Consider the following 20,090-nt stretch of genomic DNA (forward strand, 5'->3'; position numbering starts at 1 on the left):
ATAGGACTGTGTTCAGCTAGTCTTTAGGTGGTTCTCAATGATGCCTATTTCATAATTTAGTGGAAATTTTGATATGGTTATGGGAGGAGGAGAGCATAGCATCTGCCTACTCTACAATTTTGACCAAAAGTCCTCTGGCACAGTGGTTTCTATAGTTACCATGATCCTCCTGTAGTCAGGAATCCTACTCCATTTCTTCACCACCCAGAGCATCCACCCGTTTCTTCCTCCAAGGCCAAGCCCCGCACAGGTGAAGTTTGGAATGTTTAAAAGGGAGTTCATTAGTAAGCGTCTCAAGTAGATTGTGATTGTCTTCTCTTTTCCTATCAGGTCTACATAAGGGTTTTCCTCAAACTCAAGGTAGTAAAGGAGGAGTCAAGATAGAAGATTTTTTTTTTTTTTTTTTTTTTTTTCCATTTTTCTGAAGCTGGAAACGGGGAGAGACAGTCAGACAGACTCCTGCATGCGCCCGACCGGGATCCACCCGGCACGCCCATGGGGCGACGCTCTGCCCACCAGGGGGCGATAATCTGCCCATCCTGGGCGTCGCCATGTTGCGACCAGAGCCACTCTAGCGCCTGAGGCAGAGGCCACAGAGCCATCCCCAGCGCCGGGGCCATCTTTGCTCCAATGGAGCCTTGGCTGCGGGAGGGGAAAGAGAGACAGAGAGGAAAGCGCGGCGGAGGGGTGGAGAAGCAAATGGGCGCTTCTCCTGTGTGCCCTGGCCGGGAATCGAAAGATAGAAGATTTTTATTGAAAGGAACTTAAATATTACACAGACTTGGCTGAAAGGTACATTTTATTCTTTTCATTATTAAAAAATTATGCCTAAAGAGTCAAATGTAAAAATGTCTACAAAGAACCTTTTCCCATGAAGGCAAAACTAATTGGAAATGTTTATTTTCCCTCTCGAATATGGCTGCAGGTGTAAATTCATGCCACTTCTTTCACTGCTTCCCTCCCTCCCACCGCCACATCTTCCGGAAGTACGTCACTGAGCTGTCGGCTCTAGAAACAGTGATGTTGAGGCCTTACGCATCCAGGGCCCAGTGGACAGACAGGCTCCTGCCGTCCACGCTGGCCACCATGTCTTCAATGGCCTTCCAGTCAAGCTGGCTGAGGATGCTGCTCGTGCTCTCCGACACGCTGTCCCTGCCACCCACCCCAGCAGGAGGCTCCGGCTCATCTTCCATAGGTGACAAGTCCTGTCAAATTGAGGAAGATACTAAGTGTTAGTCGTAGCCTGAGAAAAAATCTAAATGGAACATGAACCAAAGACTCAGAGTTGCGCGTCCCCCAGATGGTGAAGGAAACAGGAAGGCACGGGGCTCGGGCTGCCCAGCAGGTCTGGACTGGCAGGGAGCCGGGCGGCTCCTGACAAGCAGCTGCTGCCACCAGATCTGAAGAGGACAGACGGGTTTATACACAAGTACCTGTCCTTACATTCTGGTGTTTCTTTAGTTAAAAAGAAAATACAAAAAGTCAAGGAAAAGTCTGAAGGATAAAGGCTATATTAGTTGCTTTGAATGAGTACTTCAAACTGACCTGACGATCTTTCTGTATCTCTGTACCCCACAGAAACACAGAAAAAAATATACATCCCCCCCAATACAAAACGAAAGAAAACAGAACCCAAAGAACAGAGAGGAATCACTAGGCCAACAGCAATCCAGAACAATGCTTACTTGCAGAAGGGGACTATGACTGCTGTGGAGAATCGCACGGATGTCCGGAGGCACCAGCCAGGGGCTCACCACGGTCTCTTCTCGCTCGTACTCAATACACACCTGCTGGGTCAGAGGCTCGCGCCCAGCGCTCCCACGCTTTTTCACGTGCGGCGGACTGCAACATGGAGCCATAGAGCCTTTCACGGGAAGATAGCAAAGCATACACTGGGGCGGGTTCATTCCTAAGTTTGTTCATTTATTGTGACTTCCATCATGAAATCCATGGCAGTCACATTTTACCGAATATTTGAGTCACCAGATCTGGATACAGTTCACTTTGGAGTTCTAACAATTCCTGTTCATCAGCGTGAGAGAAGGAAACTGAATCCTGGCCTCTTTTGTTTTTAAAAATAACAGGAAGCTCTCAGACAAGAGAGTACAGGGAGGAGAGGCCACAGAACTGAACTGTAGAGAAGTTCCAACTTCAACACTGGGAGAATTCTAACAGTCGGGCCTACCTGGCCTCTAATGGGCAGTGTTGTGGAAGCTTCCTACGAGCGGTGCATTAGCGTTCCTGCCTACTGTCTGCCTTCGGCACAGGCATCAGGCTGAGCGTGGCGATATGCAGCATGGCCTTTGTCCTCCTGACTGTCAGTATCTGTGCACAGCCAGTGATACAAATATGGAGGCAGCTCAGCAAAGCCATCAGCCCACAGTGCCGCTCTGCGCAAGGCCCTAGCCACGTCTGCCCCACTAACAGTGACGTCCCCCAGCCAGGGTCACGGCACGCCCTGCCCCCACCCCACAGGGACCTGAGGAAACACCCAGACAGGGGCTGCGATGGGAAGTAAACGCAGGTCCCGGACAGTGGTCCAGGCTCCCCGCAGAGGGAAGAAGGGGTCAGAGTGGTGAAGTCTGGCCCCTCTCGGTTTTACCAACCTCACACACTTAGAGGTCAAGGTGCCTCCAGGAAACAAGAGCCTGACACAGCTGGACGGCACACACTTCGGCGTCTGCTGTGGGCTGGTTAAATTCAGGAGCTTCCTGTTCTTTATTTACCCACCTTTTTGGAAGGTAACTGGAGACAGCACAGCCCTCCTTGCTGCCCCTCGAGCTCCACCTTTCTTCTGGGTAAAAGTGGCGGCTCCTGCAAAGGCAAGCAAGTGTCTTTACCCTTCTGTGTGTGCTGTGACTCTGCACATACCACACTGTCAGGCCCTCGAGGACAGAACCCTCCTGACAGGAAGGTTTGATCTGAACCAGGAAAGCAAAACAAAAGTGCAGGGGACAGGAGGCAAACTCCTTTGAGACATGGTGTCCTTAGAGCACGGCCGCGGCCCTTTGCCTGACGGCACATGTGCTGTGCCCACCAGGGTCACTGGCAGCTGGAACAGTCAGGCACGTGGCCTTCAGCTGTAAACACCTGGACAGAGTGTCAAGTTAAATTCTGACCAGAGAATGATTAACTAAGGTTTCTTAAATTCCATAATTAACGGCAACCATTTATGTTACGCAAAATGTTTCACTTAAAATCTTCAATAATTCTATGAGGTAGTTTTAAGTAACAGGTCTGACGGCACAAAGTAAGCAACAGAGCTGGGTGAGGGCCCAGAGGATTCCAAAAGCTAGACCTTTGTCTGTGGCGATGACACCTCTCAGGGACTTACCACATAGCCTTTCTATTGTTTGTGATAGAACCAAACACAAAACAAACGAAAAGGACCTGAAAGTTTGCAAGCAAGGTTGAAGAAATTAGCAAGAAAACTGCAAACTGTTGTAGGAGATAGAGTACAACCTGACTGCCAAACTCACTAGTGTCTCCAGAAAAGTTTTTCTTTTACAGCTGAATTACAGTGATTTAAAAAAACAAAAAAGCTTGATGGATCCTTACTCCTGCATCTGTGCAGTGACTGAACTGGCCTTGTGTGGGCTCAGGGCAGGACCCGGGGTTCTCTCCTGAGCCTCGGAGTGTGGCCAGGGGAGACGGCTGGTTTCCGGACATGGTAGGGACCCCGGCTGGGCAACTTCCGGATGGCCAGGAGTCAGCAGGGGACCCAAGTTTACAAGTAACTACAACGGGAGACCTGCAGGAGTGCCTCAAGGGGAACGTGACACGGGACTGATGGGTCAGAGGACAAAAGGTAACTATTTCAGGCACCACGGCCACCACTTCTCTCCTACTGTTCACCGCTAGCGTGGGAGCTGAGCAGCAGCCCCGAGTTAAAAATGAAAATATGGATGTCAAAATTCATTCTTTAGGAGAACTAAAGAATTAAGATTGGGGATGTCTTCCGAGACAGAGGCAGGAAGGAATTTCAAGGAAGGAGCAGGAGCAGGGAGTACAGCACATGGTGGAACCAGCCTCTGTGCAGGGTACAGGGATTATACGGGACAGGGTGGCAATACAGGTCCGACACGAGACAGGTCTGAGAGAAAGACACATTTCCATCAAGTCCAAGACTTTTCCATCTGATAGTAAGAAATGTTTGCCAATTCGAATACATATTTGAAATGTTGGAATACATATCAGGTGTAAACGCAAATTTCAAAATACTGTTTTCTGTTTTTAAATTTTATTGTAAAAAGCGCAGCATTTTCTTATTGTAATTTGTCAGTCAAAACCAAAAGTAACCAAGCTATGAAGCTTTATCAGAAAGATTGGAATTTCTGGACATTTCAATCTTCGAAATTGAGGCGATGCCCTGAACTGTAGTCTGGGCCGTGTAGGCTCCGGACCCGGGCTGGCTCAGTCCTGGCTCTGTCACTCCCTGCCTGAGAGTAAGCAGTTTTATTTCAACTCTCTCTGCCCTGGTGCTCTCATTTTAAATGGGAACATGATAGTTCCTATCTAACAGGGCTGTAATTAAGACCTTCTCCAGAACCTGGAACATAGTTACAGTTATTATACATTTTAGCTGTATACACTTAGACTCCATATTAGCTATGATTATACATTTTAATGTGCTATCATTTTACCAGTAAGTATATTTTACTTTAGTAATCAAAACTCAGCTATGGCAAAATTAACTAAAAGAAAGCTGGCAATAAATGACAGATATTATGTCTTTAAATGTGGAAAAAAATGTTCAAAGGGTAAAAACATTTCAATCTGAGCCTGTGTAGTACTTCTCTTCTGTGATATATCCATCCTGACATCTAGAGGAACTTTTTTGTCAATTGCAGTTGACATTAAATATTTTATATTAGTTTCAGGCATTTAGACATTTATTATAATTTATGAAGTGATTCCCCAGATAAGTCGAGTACCCACCTGGCACCATACATAGTTATTACAATATTACTGACTATATCCCCTATGTGTGCAAATCAAGTTCTTCGGCCAAACACACAAAAGAAACAGATTCCCAAATAAGTCATATCTAATTTACCAACTGTTCAAAGTCTATTACAAAATGGCCATTTGTTTTAAAAGATTCCTAGGGTCTTATTTTCAAAGCAAGAGAATGAAATTCTAGTACAGCTAAATCTTTATCAAGCTCTCATCTTCTGCTAAAACAAGAATTGCTTTTCAGGGCCTGGCCGGTTGGCTCAGCGGTAGAGTGTCGGCCTGGCGTGCAGGGACCTGGGTTCGATTCCCGGCCAGGGCACATAGGAGAAGCGCCCATTTGCTTCTCCACCCCCCCCCCTCCTTCCTCTCTGTCTCTCTCTTCCCCTCCCGCAGCCAAGGCTCCATTGGAGCAAAGATGGCCCAGGCGCTGGGGATGGCTCCTTGGCCTCTGCCCCAGGCGTTAGAGTGGCTCTGGTCGCGGCAGAGCGATGCCCCGGAGGGGCAGAGCATCGCCCCCTGGTGGGCGTGCCGGGTGGATCCTGGTTGGGCGCATGCGGGAGTCTGTCTGTCTCTCCCTGTTTCCAGCTTCAGAAAAATACAAAAAAAAAAGAATTGCTTTTCACTAAGATTTACAGGTTTTACTAATGAAAAGACAACTTGGGAGACAAGAAGGAAGAGGCCCAAATTACACAAGATAAAAAGCTTTACATCTTACCATGTGGCCGAGGTGAGCCTTGAGATTGCCCCAAATGTTTCCCTTTTGGGATGGAACTTGGTTTGGATACATATCTGACTTTCCCAGGTCGGTTTATTGGCAAATTGTGACCACGCTGAGTCTCTCTAAAGTAGAAATTACATGGGGTGGTGAACACACAATACAATATACAAATGATGTACTATAGAATTATACTATGTAATTTCATTAACCATTGCATACCCATAAATTCAATAAAAAAGAAAAAAGTAAGTAGAAATTATATTATATATTCCTAGAATCTCATATCTGTGATAAAACTATATTTTTTAAAACCCAAATTCTACCTCAGATGAATCCATTCACTTATTCTGTACTTCAGTGATATATACGTATTTAGTGTATAATAACTCAACAAAATATAACATTGGTCTGTTGTTCCACTAAGTTATGCATTCACTGGTTGATTCTTGTATGTGCTCTGATGGGACCGAACCCACAACCTTGGTGTATCAGGACAATACTCTAACCAACTGAGTTACCTGGCCAGGGCCATTCTTTTTTTCAAAAAAACTATTTTTGTTCTCTCTCTACCCATTTCAAATTCTCTATGCATTTGACAGTTATTTATGTATTGAAGTCCATGCTTTATTCTAAAAAAGATTCAAGGGGCATCTGCTATATTGAGTACACCCCAAATTACACACACACACTTGTGATCTGACTGCATCTAGGTTTGTGTTGGGTGGCATTTTCTCTAGGCTCTTAGATGATTATGTTTATGATCTTATTTATTTTGTCAAAAGTAGTCATTTTTAACACTGTGTTGCCCATTGTGGCTCACTGTAAATCGTCCACAAATATAATTTTGTGTTTGTTTGCCATGTATAAGAAACTTTACACCTGGGTACTTTTCTTTAGCATTCTTGGTTTAATTCCTGCATAATGAACTCATGCCCAAACCTACTGCAGGTCATTAATTTAAGGAAGAAATATGTAACAGTATCTGTAACTGAATCAGCAAGAACTGGGCGGGAAGGAAGAGATGGCGGGGAGGAATGGAACTGGTGGGGACCGTTTCTGTAAGAGCGCAGCCAGGTCGAGAACAGGTGCAGCAAACTACGGGAGGAATATTAACAAAGACTACAGAAAAGGAAAAAATGATAGAATATCAAATTGCATTAGGTAAGCTGCAATGCTCTGTTACTGTATTTCCCCATGTATAAGACACACCTTAATTTTGGGGCCTGAAATTTGAAAAAAAGTTTTTACATAAAGTTATTGAACTCAAGTTTTATTCATCATAAAATTCACAGAACTCCTCATCCACGTGAAAAAGTAGGAAATGCAAGTTAAAAAAAGTCTACAACCACTGTATAAGACACTAAGACACACCCAGTTTTTAGACCCCAAATTTTGGGGGGAAAGGTGCGTCTTATACATGGGGAAATAGGGTATATCTTAGAGATTTAATGCTATTGTCTTATTCCTTGGTTAATTCTACAAACTTATGAAGACTTCATAATTAGGGGCCATTTCCCCCCACTTTATCATCATAATTCTGAGCAGGGTAGATGCAAATGCAGTGAGCTTGGGTCACAGAAGTGCTACATTTCTTATCACACCTGACATTGTCTTGCCAAATGACATGCCAACCCTTATCTTACCTTTTTGGAGAAAGGGAGAGCTGCAGCCTGGAAATTTGAGCAGTCCTGGGCTTGTTCGGCGATGGTTTCCGTGCAGCTGCGTGCGGTTGCACTGATTCAGATAACAGTTCATTCATCAGGCTGTACGCTTGTGAGATGCGACGATTAAAGTGGTCTGAGAGCAGCAATCTTTAGAGAAAGAATTTAACGTTAGTAAAAGTCACTTTCAGTTCATCTTTCTAGAAGGAACACAGTGTTCGAAGGCCACCTAGCATTTGTTATTTTCAATACCTTTCAAGTGTATTTCAAATGCAGTATCAAATACCCTAGGTCCGAAAACCACCAGGTTGTATTATTAAAGGTACCTGTAGTTATGGCCTTTGGGGGGAGTTGCAAAATGCATGCACATGTCTGGATTGGGAGGGGGAGGGGAATAGCAGAAATAAGAGTCATAAAAACTGAATGAAGTAAATAATATTTGAAAGCAAGTTCCTAAACAGGGAGGTGGAGTCTAGTTATATTCCTTGCAGTCACCTTCCATAATTTGACAAAAAGGGGCCTACTGTGGAGCCAGAGTCCCCTAAGGCCCGTCCGTGCCTCAGGGCAGTGACTAGACTCACCTATCCTTCTCACGCTTCACCTTCTGTCTCAGCCTGATTTCTCTGGACGTCAGGTAAAACTGCGCAAGAAATATCCAGAGTTCATTATTGCATGGCACAGATAATTAAACGGTAATGATCCATAGAAAATGTGAAAATTCTACTAATTGATTTTAACAGGAGGTTAACATATAATTGTGTTATTTAAGAAATAGTGCAAAATACTATCACATTTTCTTTTCTTAAGTAAAAAGCAGAGAGGCAGAGAGACAGACTCCTACATGTGCCCTAAATGGGATCTACCCAGCAATCCCCCTACCGGGCAATGCTCTGCCCATCTGGATGGTTGCTCTGTTGCTTAGCAATTGAGCTATTTTAGCACCTGAGGCGGAGGCCATAGAGCCATCCTCAGTGCCTAGGGGCAACTTACACCAACTGAACCATGTCTGCGTGAGGGGAAGTGAGAGACAGAGAGAGAGTAGAAGAAAGGGGGAAAAGCAGGTGGTCCCCTATCCTGTGTGTCTTAACTTGGAATCAAACCCAAGACATCCATACACTGGACCAATGCTCTACCACTGAACCAACTGGCCAGGGCCCTGTCACATTTGTTGAAGCTTCTGAGCCCAGCACAACACATGAACATGTTAAAATAAAGCATCATGTAATTAAAGTTCAGTTTAATAAATGGAATGAAAAATATATTTTAGTAGCCAAATTAATGTATTTTCTGAAAAGAGGAGAACCTTATCAGCAGTATTTAAAAGGAAAAATAAGAACATTTTAAGGATGGAGAAGCCTATACTTTATAGTCAGTTTTGTGATTAATCTCACCAAGAGATATATGATAAAGCAGAAATGAGGCAAATGTTTAAAACCAGAAACTTACTGCAGTAGTTCATTGTCACTTCTAAACTCTTCAAAACTTATGCACCGTGAAGCAAACTAGCAAACGTCAGCTCTGCACATCTGATTTCTGAACACCGAGTTACTGCTGAGTCACTACTGAGGTGAAATCCTTTTATAAAAATTATATAAAGGTACACACTCAAGAGAATCCACTTTTTCAAGGTCCTATATAGAAGTAGTCAGTAACTAATTAAAGGTCATATTGATTTCTGATAGAGATTGAAATGAAAATTTTAATTACATTAACCCCTCACTAATCCCATACTTTTACCCAAATGGAAGCTAAAAATAAAGAAACAAGGTCTGCAATCTTGAAGGACATGTCACAAAGTCTATAAACCAATGCCTTCGGAGTGAATTTATTCTAAATTTGGGCACAACTCTAACCATCTTGGGTACTACTCCCTTGGCTGATGGGAAGGGGGGTGCTGATACCAGAACACACACATATACACGTGCAGGGTAAGAGTCTGGTCATGTACCTCAGTAGCTGTGAAGGTCACCATGCCCCTCAACAAAATGTTATATTGACATCAACAGGCTCTCTCCAGACAAAGAAAAGTAAATTACATATTTTAAATAATAGTTCACCTACTTTTGCACCATTCAATGGTTTTTTTTGTTTATTTGTTTTGGTATTTTTCTGAAGTAGAAGTAGGGAGGCAGTCAGACTCCCACATGCATCTGACGGGGATCCACCCAGCATGCCCACCAGGGGGCGATGCTCTGCCCATCTGGGGCGTTGCTCCACTGCGGTGGGAGCCATTCTAGCACCAGAGGCGGAGGCCGTGGAGCCATCCTCAGCGTCCGGGGCAGCTTTGCTCCAATGGAGCCTTGGCTGCAGGAAGGGAAGAGAGAGACAGAGAAGAAGGAGAGGGGGAAGGGTGGAGAAGCAGATGGGCACTTCTGTGTGCCCTGACTGGGAATCGATTCTGGGACTTCCATACACTGGGCCGATGCTCTACAGCTGAGCCAATCGGCCAGGGCCCATTTAGTGTTTAAATGTGACAATCTTATCTAGAAAATTCACTTGTAGCATGTGTTCCCCTGATAATGCTGGAAAAAAATGAAGTACAATTTTGTTTTATTTCAGATTAGAAAGGAAAAGACAGACCATGATTGAAGTGTAATTTAAGTGGGATTGTCAGTGAAGTGATTATTAAAGGAACATCGCTTTATTTCACTTTAGGAGAAATACTTCTGACCTCTGCATGGTAATGTTTGTAGTCAGAACTCAGTACATAAATGCTGAGAGTCTAAAAGGCAGTGAATGCACACACACACACACACATACATACACAGAGCCATTGTTCTGTTGGTAAATGACTGGACTTTTGAAAGTTTCTGTAGATAATGTATGTATAGAAAACTGATATTTTAAAATGTTTTTACTGGCTTGGGAAGACAAGATGGCGATGGATTAGGCGAATGTACCAACTTCCACCTCCCAGAACCAAAGTGGATTACAAACTAATTTTAAGAACCATCATCTGGAAAAACCAACTTTGGAATAAACTAAGAGGACTCTTCAACCAAGGAACACTGAAGAAGCCACACTGAGACTGGTAGGAAAAGTGGAAATGTGGAGAGGGCTGCCCAGCTCCCCGGAGCAAACGGCAGCTGGGAGAGACTCGCATGGCGGGAAGTGAGTTTAGCAGAGAGGAGAGGGTCCTGAGTCCCAGGAACAAAGCCCCAGCCAGCAGCCCCAGAGCCTAGAATAGGCATATGGACAGTATTTAGCTGGAAACAAGACAGGATACTGTTTTTGAGAAAGAGACAGATCTCTCAGACCCAGGATTCTTCTTAGAGGGACCGCGCAGAAAACCTCTCTCACAACCACTCACCAGGGGCTCCAGAGGACGGGGAGAGAGGAGAGGACCGGAGTAGCAGGAAGAGAATGTAATCTAGGAAGCACAGGGAGAAACGCTTTGAGGGACAGCCACCTTAACCCCTGGGCTGAGTCGCTCCCCAAATCTGAAGTGAATATTTTCCCTGGAAAAAGCAATACCAGCAAAGGGAAGCAGGACACCAGCCAAACAAGCTCTCCCACGCACTCAGAGCAGAGTTGCTTAGAAGGAGGGAGCTTTCGGGACTACAGTAGTGAGTCTTAAGGTCTGAACTGCAGCACCCCCACATGGCTGAGGGTTGGCTGGAGGGCAGGCGGTGGCAGGAAATAGAAGCGCGGTTATGTCGGCAAGGGCAGAAGCCGGCTGGCCACCACTGAGGCCCAGGTGTGAGCTCAGTCTTCCCCAGCTGGGGAAGAGGGGACGTGCAAAAGCAGTCAAGCCAAGCTGCAGCCACTTGCAATCAAGCCTGCAGGGGAAGGGCAGAAGCCCCGGAAGGGGTGGACACCTGCCCTTGAGGAAGGGTGCAGGAGCACAGCCTTGCCTCTCCCAGGGAACCGAGGCTTGTGGCCTGACTTGGGAGCCAGCTCCTCCCACGGGGGTGGAGCCAAAAGCCCAGAACAGGCGGAATCCCGATGAGCGTAGGCACATAGTCCCACCTGGCAGGTGGAGCCAAGGTTTGCAGCCATCCCACAATGGGCTCCTCCTGAAGGGGCAGGCGAAAGCCTGGAATCAGACAGAGATTCGCAGCTGAACAAAGGTGCTCGCCACTGCCCTCAGGGCCAAGCATAACGCCACCCGCAGGGGCGGGGTGAAGGCCAAGGCCACCGAGGCTTGTACACCCGAGCACATGATCACAGCCACTCTCATGAAGGAGAGGTGGAAACCACAACAACAGCCCCAGTAGGCAGGCACTGGCAACGCCTATACCCAAACGCCCTAGGCAGCAACAGCAGAGGGGGTGGCGGGCCTGCAGACAGACCACACTTAGGGAACACAGAGGCCACACTCAGTGGACTCCAGTAGCCAAAACCTTCTTTTACACAGACAAAATGAGAAGGCAGAATAATGCAACACAAATGAATCAAGAGAAATCCCCAGAAAAGGACCTGAATGAGTCAGATATAACCAGATTACCAGATGCAGAGTTTAAAATAACAATTGTTAGGATGCTCAAAGATATTAGAATAACAATAGATGGTCATTAAAAACACCTAAATAAAAAAAACACACCTAAAGAGATAGCAAATATAAAAAAGGACATTGAAATAATAAAAAAGAATCAATCAGAAATGACAAATACAATATCAGAAATGAAGAACACAATGGAAGGAATTAAAAGTAGGATGGATGAAGCTGAGAATTGAATCAGCGAGTTAGAGGACAAGATAAATGAAGTCACGGAAGCAAAGCAGAAAAAAGAAAAGAGACTCAAAAAGTCTGAGGAAACTCTCAGAGAGCTCTGTGACAACACGAAGAGAAATAACATCCGCATCATAGGAGTTCCTGAAGAAGAAAAGAAAGAACAGGGATAGAGAATTTGTTCAAACATATCATAGCTGAAAACTTCCCTCAATTAAGGCAGGAAAATGCCTCACAAGTGCAAGAAGCACAGAGAACTCCTTTAAAGAGAAATCCAAAGAAATCTACACCAAGACACATCATAATTAAAATACCAAAGCTAAGTGATAAAGAGAAAATATTAAAAGCTGCTAGATAAAAAAAGACTATCACCTACAAAGGAGCCCCCATAAGGATGACTTCCAACTTCTCAACAGAAACACTTGAGGCCAGAAGGGAATGGCAAGAAATATTCAAAGTACTGCAGAACAAGAGCCTACAACCAAGACTACTTTATCCAGCAAGGCTATCGTTTAAAATTGAAGGAGAAATAAAAAGCTTTCCAGACAAAAAAAAAAAAAAAAAAAAAAACCACTCAAGGAATTCACTACAACCAAACCAATGCTGCAAGAAATGCTAAGGGGCCTGTTGTAAGCAGATCAAAGGAGAAAAAGAATATAGCAAAAGAGGAATACAGTTTTAAAGAATAAAATGGCAATAAACAACTACATATCAATAATAACCTTAAATGTAAATGGATTAAATGATCCGATCAAAAGACATAAGGTAGCTGCATGGATAAGAAAACAGGACCTGGACCTAAAGATGGCAGTGGAGTAGGTGGATGCATAGACACCCAGCTCTCATCACCAAACTGGAATACAAATGAATTTAGACAAAATCAGGGTGAAAAACCAACTCTGGATTACAAGAACAGCTCTCAAAAACCAAGGAGCAAAGAAGAAACCACAACAAACCTGGTAGGGAGCACCTGAAACTCCCCTGCTTACAGGAACAGGGGGCGGGGGGTGAAGCTGAAAGCCTAGAGGGGATCTGACCCCAGGGAAAAGAGCACAAAATACTGCTCACAGGCCAATTGCCTGGCGACCAGGGAGCGAGGTGTGTTGAAAAGACCAGCTTATCTCCCAAGTGGAAAGGAAAGAGAGAGGGACAGACTGTGAGGGCTAAGGAATTCAGAAGATGATCGAAAAAAAGCTGACTCATCCGTGCTGGAGGCAGCCATAGCTGGGGAAGGGACTGATCCTTCCTCACAAAAAACTACTGAATTGCTTCCAGATCAGAGATCTCCAGACATCTCTCCAGCTCCAATCAGCGCAACAAGACACAGCTGAAAACAAGAAGTGGGGAGGAGGGGCAGTAACTCAGGTCTCCATGGAGATCTGAGATACACCTCCCCCTACTGAAGCTGAGAAAACACCCTGCCCCCAGAGAGATTAGTTGGTGGAAGAGGCCTTCAGAGTCTCAGGTTACACCCACCGCATTCCTGGATACAGTTTCAAGGAAGCCCCCTGCTGAGATCAGTAAACAAGAATACCACCTGTTAAGAAAACAAACAAATCAAGACTTCAAAGCTGCCCAAATCCGAAAGTGCATTACAAATAATAGCTGATTCCAACCCAAAAAGACCTAGAAATAACACAACTGAAAACAGGAGGCAGACAACACCAAGCCTAGACTCAACCAACTCTACAAACAAAACACAGACAATGAGAGGACAAAAAAGCGCAATCCAAATGAAACCTTCAGGAGATGAACTGACTGATATGGAAATAATCAAACTTCCAGATGTGGAGTTCAAAATAATGATTGTAAGGATGTTTAGGAATCTTAGAACAACAATGGATGGTCATTATGAACACCTAAATAAAGAAATAGCAAGTATAAAAAAGAATCAGTTGGAGATGACAAATACAATATCAGAAAAAAAGACCACAATGGAAGGAATTAAAAACAGGATAGCTAGAGCTGAGGAGCGAATCAGCGAGTTGGAGGACAACTGGAATGAAGGCATGAAAGCAGAGAAGAAAAAAGAAAAGAGACTCAAAAAGTCTGAGGAAACTCTCAGAGAGCTCTGTGACAACATGAAGGGAAATAACATCCGCATCATAGGGGGTCCTGAAGAAGAAGAGAAAGAACAAGGGATAGAGACTTTGTTCAATCATATCATAGCTGAAAACTTCCCTAAATTAATGCAAGAGAAACTCTCACAAGTTCAAGAAGCACAGAGGACTCCATTAAAGAGAAATCCAAAGAAACCTACACCAAGACACATCATAATTAAAATACCAAAGCTAAGCGATAAAGAGAAAATATTAAAAGCTACAAGAGAAAAAAAAAGCTATCACCTACAAAGGAGCACACATAAGGATGACATCCGACTTCTCAACAGAAACACTGGAGGCCAGAAGGGAATAGCAAGAAATATTCAAAGTAATGCAGAACAAGAACCTACAACCAAGACTACTCTATCCAGCAAGGCTATTGTTTAAAATCGAAGGAGAAATAAAAAGCTTTCCAGACAAAAAACAACTCAAGGAATTCATTACAACCAAACCAATGCTGCAGGAAATGTTAAGGGGCCTGTTGGAAACAGATCAAAGTGGGAAAAAATATAGCAAAATAGGAATACAGCTTTAAAGAATAAAATGGCAATAAAGAGCTACATATCAATAATAACCTTAAATGTAAATGGATTAAATGATCCGATCAAAAGACATAGGGTAGCTGCGTGGATAAGAAAACAGGACCCGTACATATGCTCTCTACAAGACACACACCTTAAAACAAAAGATACACATAGATTGAAGGTTAAAAGGATGGAAAAAAACATTTCATGCAAATCGAAATGTATAAAAAGCTGGGGTAGCAATACTTATAACAGACAAATTGGACTTTAAAACAAAGGCTATAGTAAGAGATAAAGAAGGCCACTACATACTGATAAAGGGAGTAATCCAACAGGAAGATGTAACTAATATAAATATCTATGCACCTAATATAGGAGCATCTAAATATATAAAGCAGACTTTGATGGATTTAAAGGGTGAGATCAACAGCAATACTATAATAGTAGGGGATTTCAATACCCCACTAACATCACTAGATAGATCCTCAAGAAAGAAAATTAACAAACAGCAGACTTATTGGACACACTAGATCAACTCGATTTAATAGATATCTTCAGAACCTTTCACCCTAAAGCAGCAGAATATACATTTTTTTCAAGTGCTCATGGTACATTCTCTAGGATAGACCACATGTTAGGGCACAAAAGTGGTCTCAACAAATTTAAGAAGACTGAAATCATATCAAGCACTTTCTCCGATCACAACAGCATGAAACTAGAAATGAGCCACAACAGAAAAATTCTCAAACACATGGAAACTAAATAGCATGTTACTAAATAACGAATGGATTAAGAATGAGATCAAAGAAGAAATTTAAAAATTCCTAGAAACGAATGAAAATGAGCATACAACAACTCAAAATTTATGGGACACAGCAAAAGCAGTACTGAGAGGGAAGTTCATAGCACTACAGGCACACTTTAAGAAGCTAGAAAAAGCTCAAATAAACAACCTAACCCTGCATCTAAAAGAACTAGAAAAAGAACAGCAAGTAAAGCCCAGAGCTAGTAGAAGGAAGGAAATAATAAAGATCAGAGCAGAAATAAATGACATAGAGGCTAAAGAAATAATATAGAGGATCAATGAAACTAGGAGCTGGTTCTTTGAAAAGGTAAACAAGATCGATGAACCTTTAACTAGAATCACCAGAAAAAAAGAGAGAGGACTCAAATAAATAAAATTAGAAATGAGAGTGGAGAAATAACAACTGACACAACAGAAATACAAATATTGTAAGAAAATACTATGAAGAACTGTATGCCAAAATCTAGACAACCTAGATGAAATGGACAAATTCCTTGAAACATACAATCTCCAAAAATCAATCTGGAAGAATCAGAAAACCTAAACAGACCAATTATACCAAATGAGATTGAAACAGTTATCAAAAAACTCCCAACAAAGAAAAGTCCGGGGCCTGATGGCTTCACAACTGAATTCTACCAAATATTCAAAGAAGAACTAACTCCTATCCTTCTCAAACTATTTCAAAAAATTCAAGAGGAAGGCAGACTTCCAAGTTCCTTTTATGAGGTGTGCATAATTCTGATTCCAAAACCAGGTAAAGACAACACAAAGAAAGAAAATTATAGGCCAAGATCCCTAATGAATTTAGATACTAAAATCTTCAACAAAATATTAGCAAACCAGATCCAGCAATATATGAAAAAAATCATACACCATGATCAAGTGGGATTTATTCTGGGGAGGCAAGGCTGGTACAATATTCACAAATCAATCAATGTGATTCATCACATAAATAAAAGGAAGGAGAAAAACCACATAATAATTTTAATAGATGCAGAAAAAGCATTTGATAAAATCCAGCACCCATTCATGATCAAAACTCTCAGCAAAGTGGGAATACAGGGAACATACCTCAACATGATAAGGCCATCTATGAGAAACCCACAGCCAACATCATACTCCATGGGCAAAAATTAAAAGCAATCCCCTTAAGATCAGGAACAAGGCAGGGGTGCCCCCTTTCACCACTCTTATTCAACATAGTTCTGGAAGTCCTAGCCACAGCAATCAGACAAGAAGAAATAAAAGGCATCCAAATTGGAAAAGAAGAAGTAAAACTATCATTATTTGCAGATGTATGATATTGCATATAGAAAACCCTAAAGTCTCAGTCAAAAAACTACTGGACCTGATAAATGAATTCAGCAAGGTGGCAGGATATAAAATTAATACTCAGAAATCAGAGGAATTTTTTTTCTTTTTTTTTTGTATTTTTCTGAAGCTGGAAACGGGGAGATACAGTCAGACAGACTCCCACATGCGCCCGACCGGGATCTACCCGGCACGCCCACCATGGGCGACGCTCTGCCCACCAGGGGGCGATGCTCTGCCCCTCCGGGGCATCGCTCTGCCGCGACCAGAGCCACTCTAGCGCCTGGGGCAGAGGCCAAGGAGCCATCCCCAGCGCCCGGGTCATCTTTGCTCCAATGGAGCCTTGGCTGCGGGAGGGGAAGAGAGAGACAGAGAGGAAGGAGGGGTGGTGAAGCAAATGGGCGCTTCTCCTATGTGCCCTGGCCAGGAATCGAACCTGGGTCCCCCGCATGCCAGGCCGACACTCTACCGCTGAGCCAACTGGCCAGGGCCCAGAGGAATTTTTATACACTAACAATGAACAGTCAGAAAGAGAAATTAAGGAAGCAATCCCCTTCACCATTGCAACCAAAAAAATAAAGTACCTAGGAATAAATTTAACCAGGGAGATTAAAGACTTGTACTCAGAAAATTATAAAACATTGATAAAAGAAATCAGGGAAGATACAAACAAGTGGAAGCATATACCATGCTCATGGTTAGGAAGAATAAACATCATTAAAATGTCTATATTACCCAAAGCAATTTATAAATTCAGTGCAATACCGACTAAAATATAAATGACTTACTTCAAAGATATAGAACACATACTCTAAAAATTTATATGGAACCAAAAGAGAACACGAATAGCCTCAGCAATCTTGAAAAGGAAGAATAAAGTGGGAGGTATCACACTTCTGGATATCAAGTTATATTACAAGGCCATTGTACTCAAAACAGCCTGGTACTGGCATAAGAACAGGCATATAGATCAATGGAACAGAACAGAGAACCCAGAAATAAACCCACAGCTCTATGGACAACTGATATTTGACAAAGGAGGTAAGGAAATACAATGGAGTAAAGACAGCCTCTTTAATAAATGGTGTTGGGAAAATTGGACAGCTACTGGCAAAAAAAAGAAACTAGACCACCAACTTACACCACTCACAAAAATAAACTCAAAATGGATAAAAGACTTAAATGTAAGCCGTAAAACCATAAGCATCTTAGAAGAAAACATAGGTAGTAAGCTCTCTGACATCTCTCGCAGCAATATATTTGCCAATTTATCTCCACGGGCAAGTGAAATAAAAGACAGGATAAACAAATGGGACTACATCAAACTAAAAAGCTTTTGCACAGCTAAAGACAATAAGAACAGAATAAAAAAACAAACTGCACAATGGGAGAATATATTTGACAATATGTCTGATAAGAGGTTAATAACCAAAATTTATAAAGAACTTGTAAAACTCAATTCCAGGAAGACAAACAATCCAATAAAAAAATGGGAAAAAGAAATGAATAGACACTTCTCCAAAGAGGACATACTGATGGCCAATAGGCATATGAAAAAATGCTCAACATCACTAATCATTAGAGAAATGCAAATTAAAACCACAATGAGATATCACCTCACACCAGTCAGAATGGCGCTCATCAACAAAACAACACAGAATAAGTGCTGGCGAGGATGTGGAGAAAAGGGAACCCTCCTGCACGGCTGGTTGGAATGCAAACTGGTGCAGCCACTGTGGAAAACAGTATGGAGATTCCTCAAAAAATTAAAAATCGAACTGCCTTTTGACCCAGCTATACCACTTTTAGGAATATATCCCAAGAACACCATAGTACTGTTTGAAAAGAAGAAATGCACCCCCATGTTTGTGGCAGCATTGTTCACAATAGCGAAGACCTGGAAACAGCCAAGTGTCTGTCAGTGGATGAGTGGATTAAAAAGCTTTGGTACATATATACTATGCAATACTGTGGGGCCATAAGAAATGATGACATCGGATCATTTACAACAAGATGGGTGGACCTTGATAACATTATATTGAGCGAAATAAGTAAATCAGAAAAAACTAAGAACTATATGATTCCATACATAGGTGGGACATAAAAATGAGACTCAGAGACATGGACAAGAGTGTGGGGGTTACGGGGTTGGGGGGAGGAGAGGGAGGAGGTTGGGGGAGGGGAGGGACACAAAGAAAACCATTTAGAAGGTGACAGAAGACAATTGGACTTTGGGTGATGGGAATGCAGCATAATCAAATGTCAAAATAATCTAGAGATGTTTTCTCTGAACATATGTACCCTGATTTAATAATGTCACCCGATTAAAATTAATTTAAAAAACTATAAAAAAATGTTTTTACCACACACATGTACGCGCATGCACACACACATTCAGGTGTTCCCGCTGCCTCTGACTCTCAGTGAAAATTAAGGTAACAACTCTAATTGTTACCCAGTCACTCAAACTCATTTGTTTAAAATGCTAGAGCTAGAATTAGCCTGGGGGAGAAAGAAATATTCAAGACAGTTCAACAGAACATGGTTTGGACAATACCCTGCTACAATGTGTTTAGGTCCTTCTTTTCCTAACTTAAGTAAAAATGCTAACTTTTTGTCAAAAACTACATCCAGATTCTATTAATCCTTTCCTTGAATTTTGCCAGAAAAATCCTGCCCATCACCTGCCACAATCCCATAATCCCCCACCGCACTCACGGGACTGTGACAATCCCATCGCCCCCCACCGCACTCACGGGACTGTGACAATCCCATTGTCCCCCCACAGTACTCACGGGACTGTGACAATCCGATTGCCCCCCCACCGCACTCACGGGACTGTGACAATCCCATTGTCCCCCCACAGCACTCACGGGACTGTGACAATCCCATCGCCCCCCACCGCACTCAGGGGACTGTGACAATCCCATCGCCCCCCACCACACTCACGGGACTGTGACAATCCCATTGCCCCCCACCACACTCACGGGACTGTGACAATCCCATCGCCCCCCCACAGCACTCACGGGACTGTGACAATCCCATCGCCCCCCCACCGCACTCACGGGACTGTGACAATCCCATTGCCCCCCCACCGCACTCACGGGACTGTGACAATCCCATTGTCCCCCCACAGTACTCACGGGACTGTGACAATCCCATCGCCCCCCCACCGCACTCACGGGACTGTGACAATCCCATTGTCCCCCCACAGCACTCACGGGACTGTGACAATCCCATTGTCCCCCCACAGTACTCACGGGACTGTGACAATCCGATTGCCCCCCCACCGCACTCACGGGACTGTGACAATCCCATTGCCCCCCCACCGCACTCAC

General features: G+C 43.3%; 1 protein-coding gene across 3 annotated transcripts in view; it reads right to left on the bottom strand.

Moving 5' to 3' along the window:
* Positions 1-736: 736 nt before the first annotated feature.
* CPLANE1 (ciliogenesis and planar polarity effector complex subunit 1) overlaps positions 737-20,090 on the bottom strand; it is a 113,318-nt gene continuing 93,964 nt past the window's right edge. For all 3 annotated transcript variants that reach the window (XM_066239964.1, XM_066239956.1, XM_066239948.1), the window contains 6 exons: positions 7,917-7,975; positions 7,318-7,485; positions 5,672-5,796; positions 2,731-2,814; positions 1,686-1,864; positions 737-1,205 (listed from right to left, as the gene is read on the bottom strand). In XM_066239964.1, coding sequence (XP_066096061.1) covers positions 1,032-1,205; positions 1,686-1,864; positions 2,731-2,814; positions 5,672-5,796; positions 7,318-7,485; positions 7,917-7,975 — 789 coding nt within the window. In that variant the 3' untranslated portion in view covers positions 737-1,031. The remainder of the gene's footprint in view (positions 1,206-1,685; positions 1,865-2,730; positions 2,815-5,671; positions 5,797-7,317; positions 7,486-7,916; positions 7,976-20,090) is intronic.

Source organism: Saccopteryx bilineata, chromosome 1 (genome assembly GCF_036850765.1).
Source record: "Saccopteryx bilineata isolate mSacBil1 chromosome 1, mSacBil1_pri_phased_curated, whole genome shotgun sequence".
Lineage (NCBI taxonomy): Eukaryota > Metazoa > Chordata > Mammalia > Chiroptera > Emballonuridae > Saccopteryx > Saccopteryx bilineata.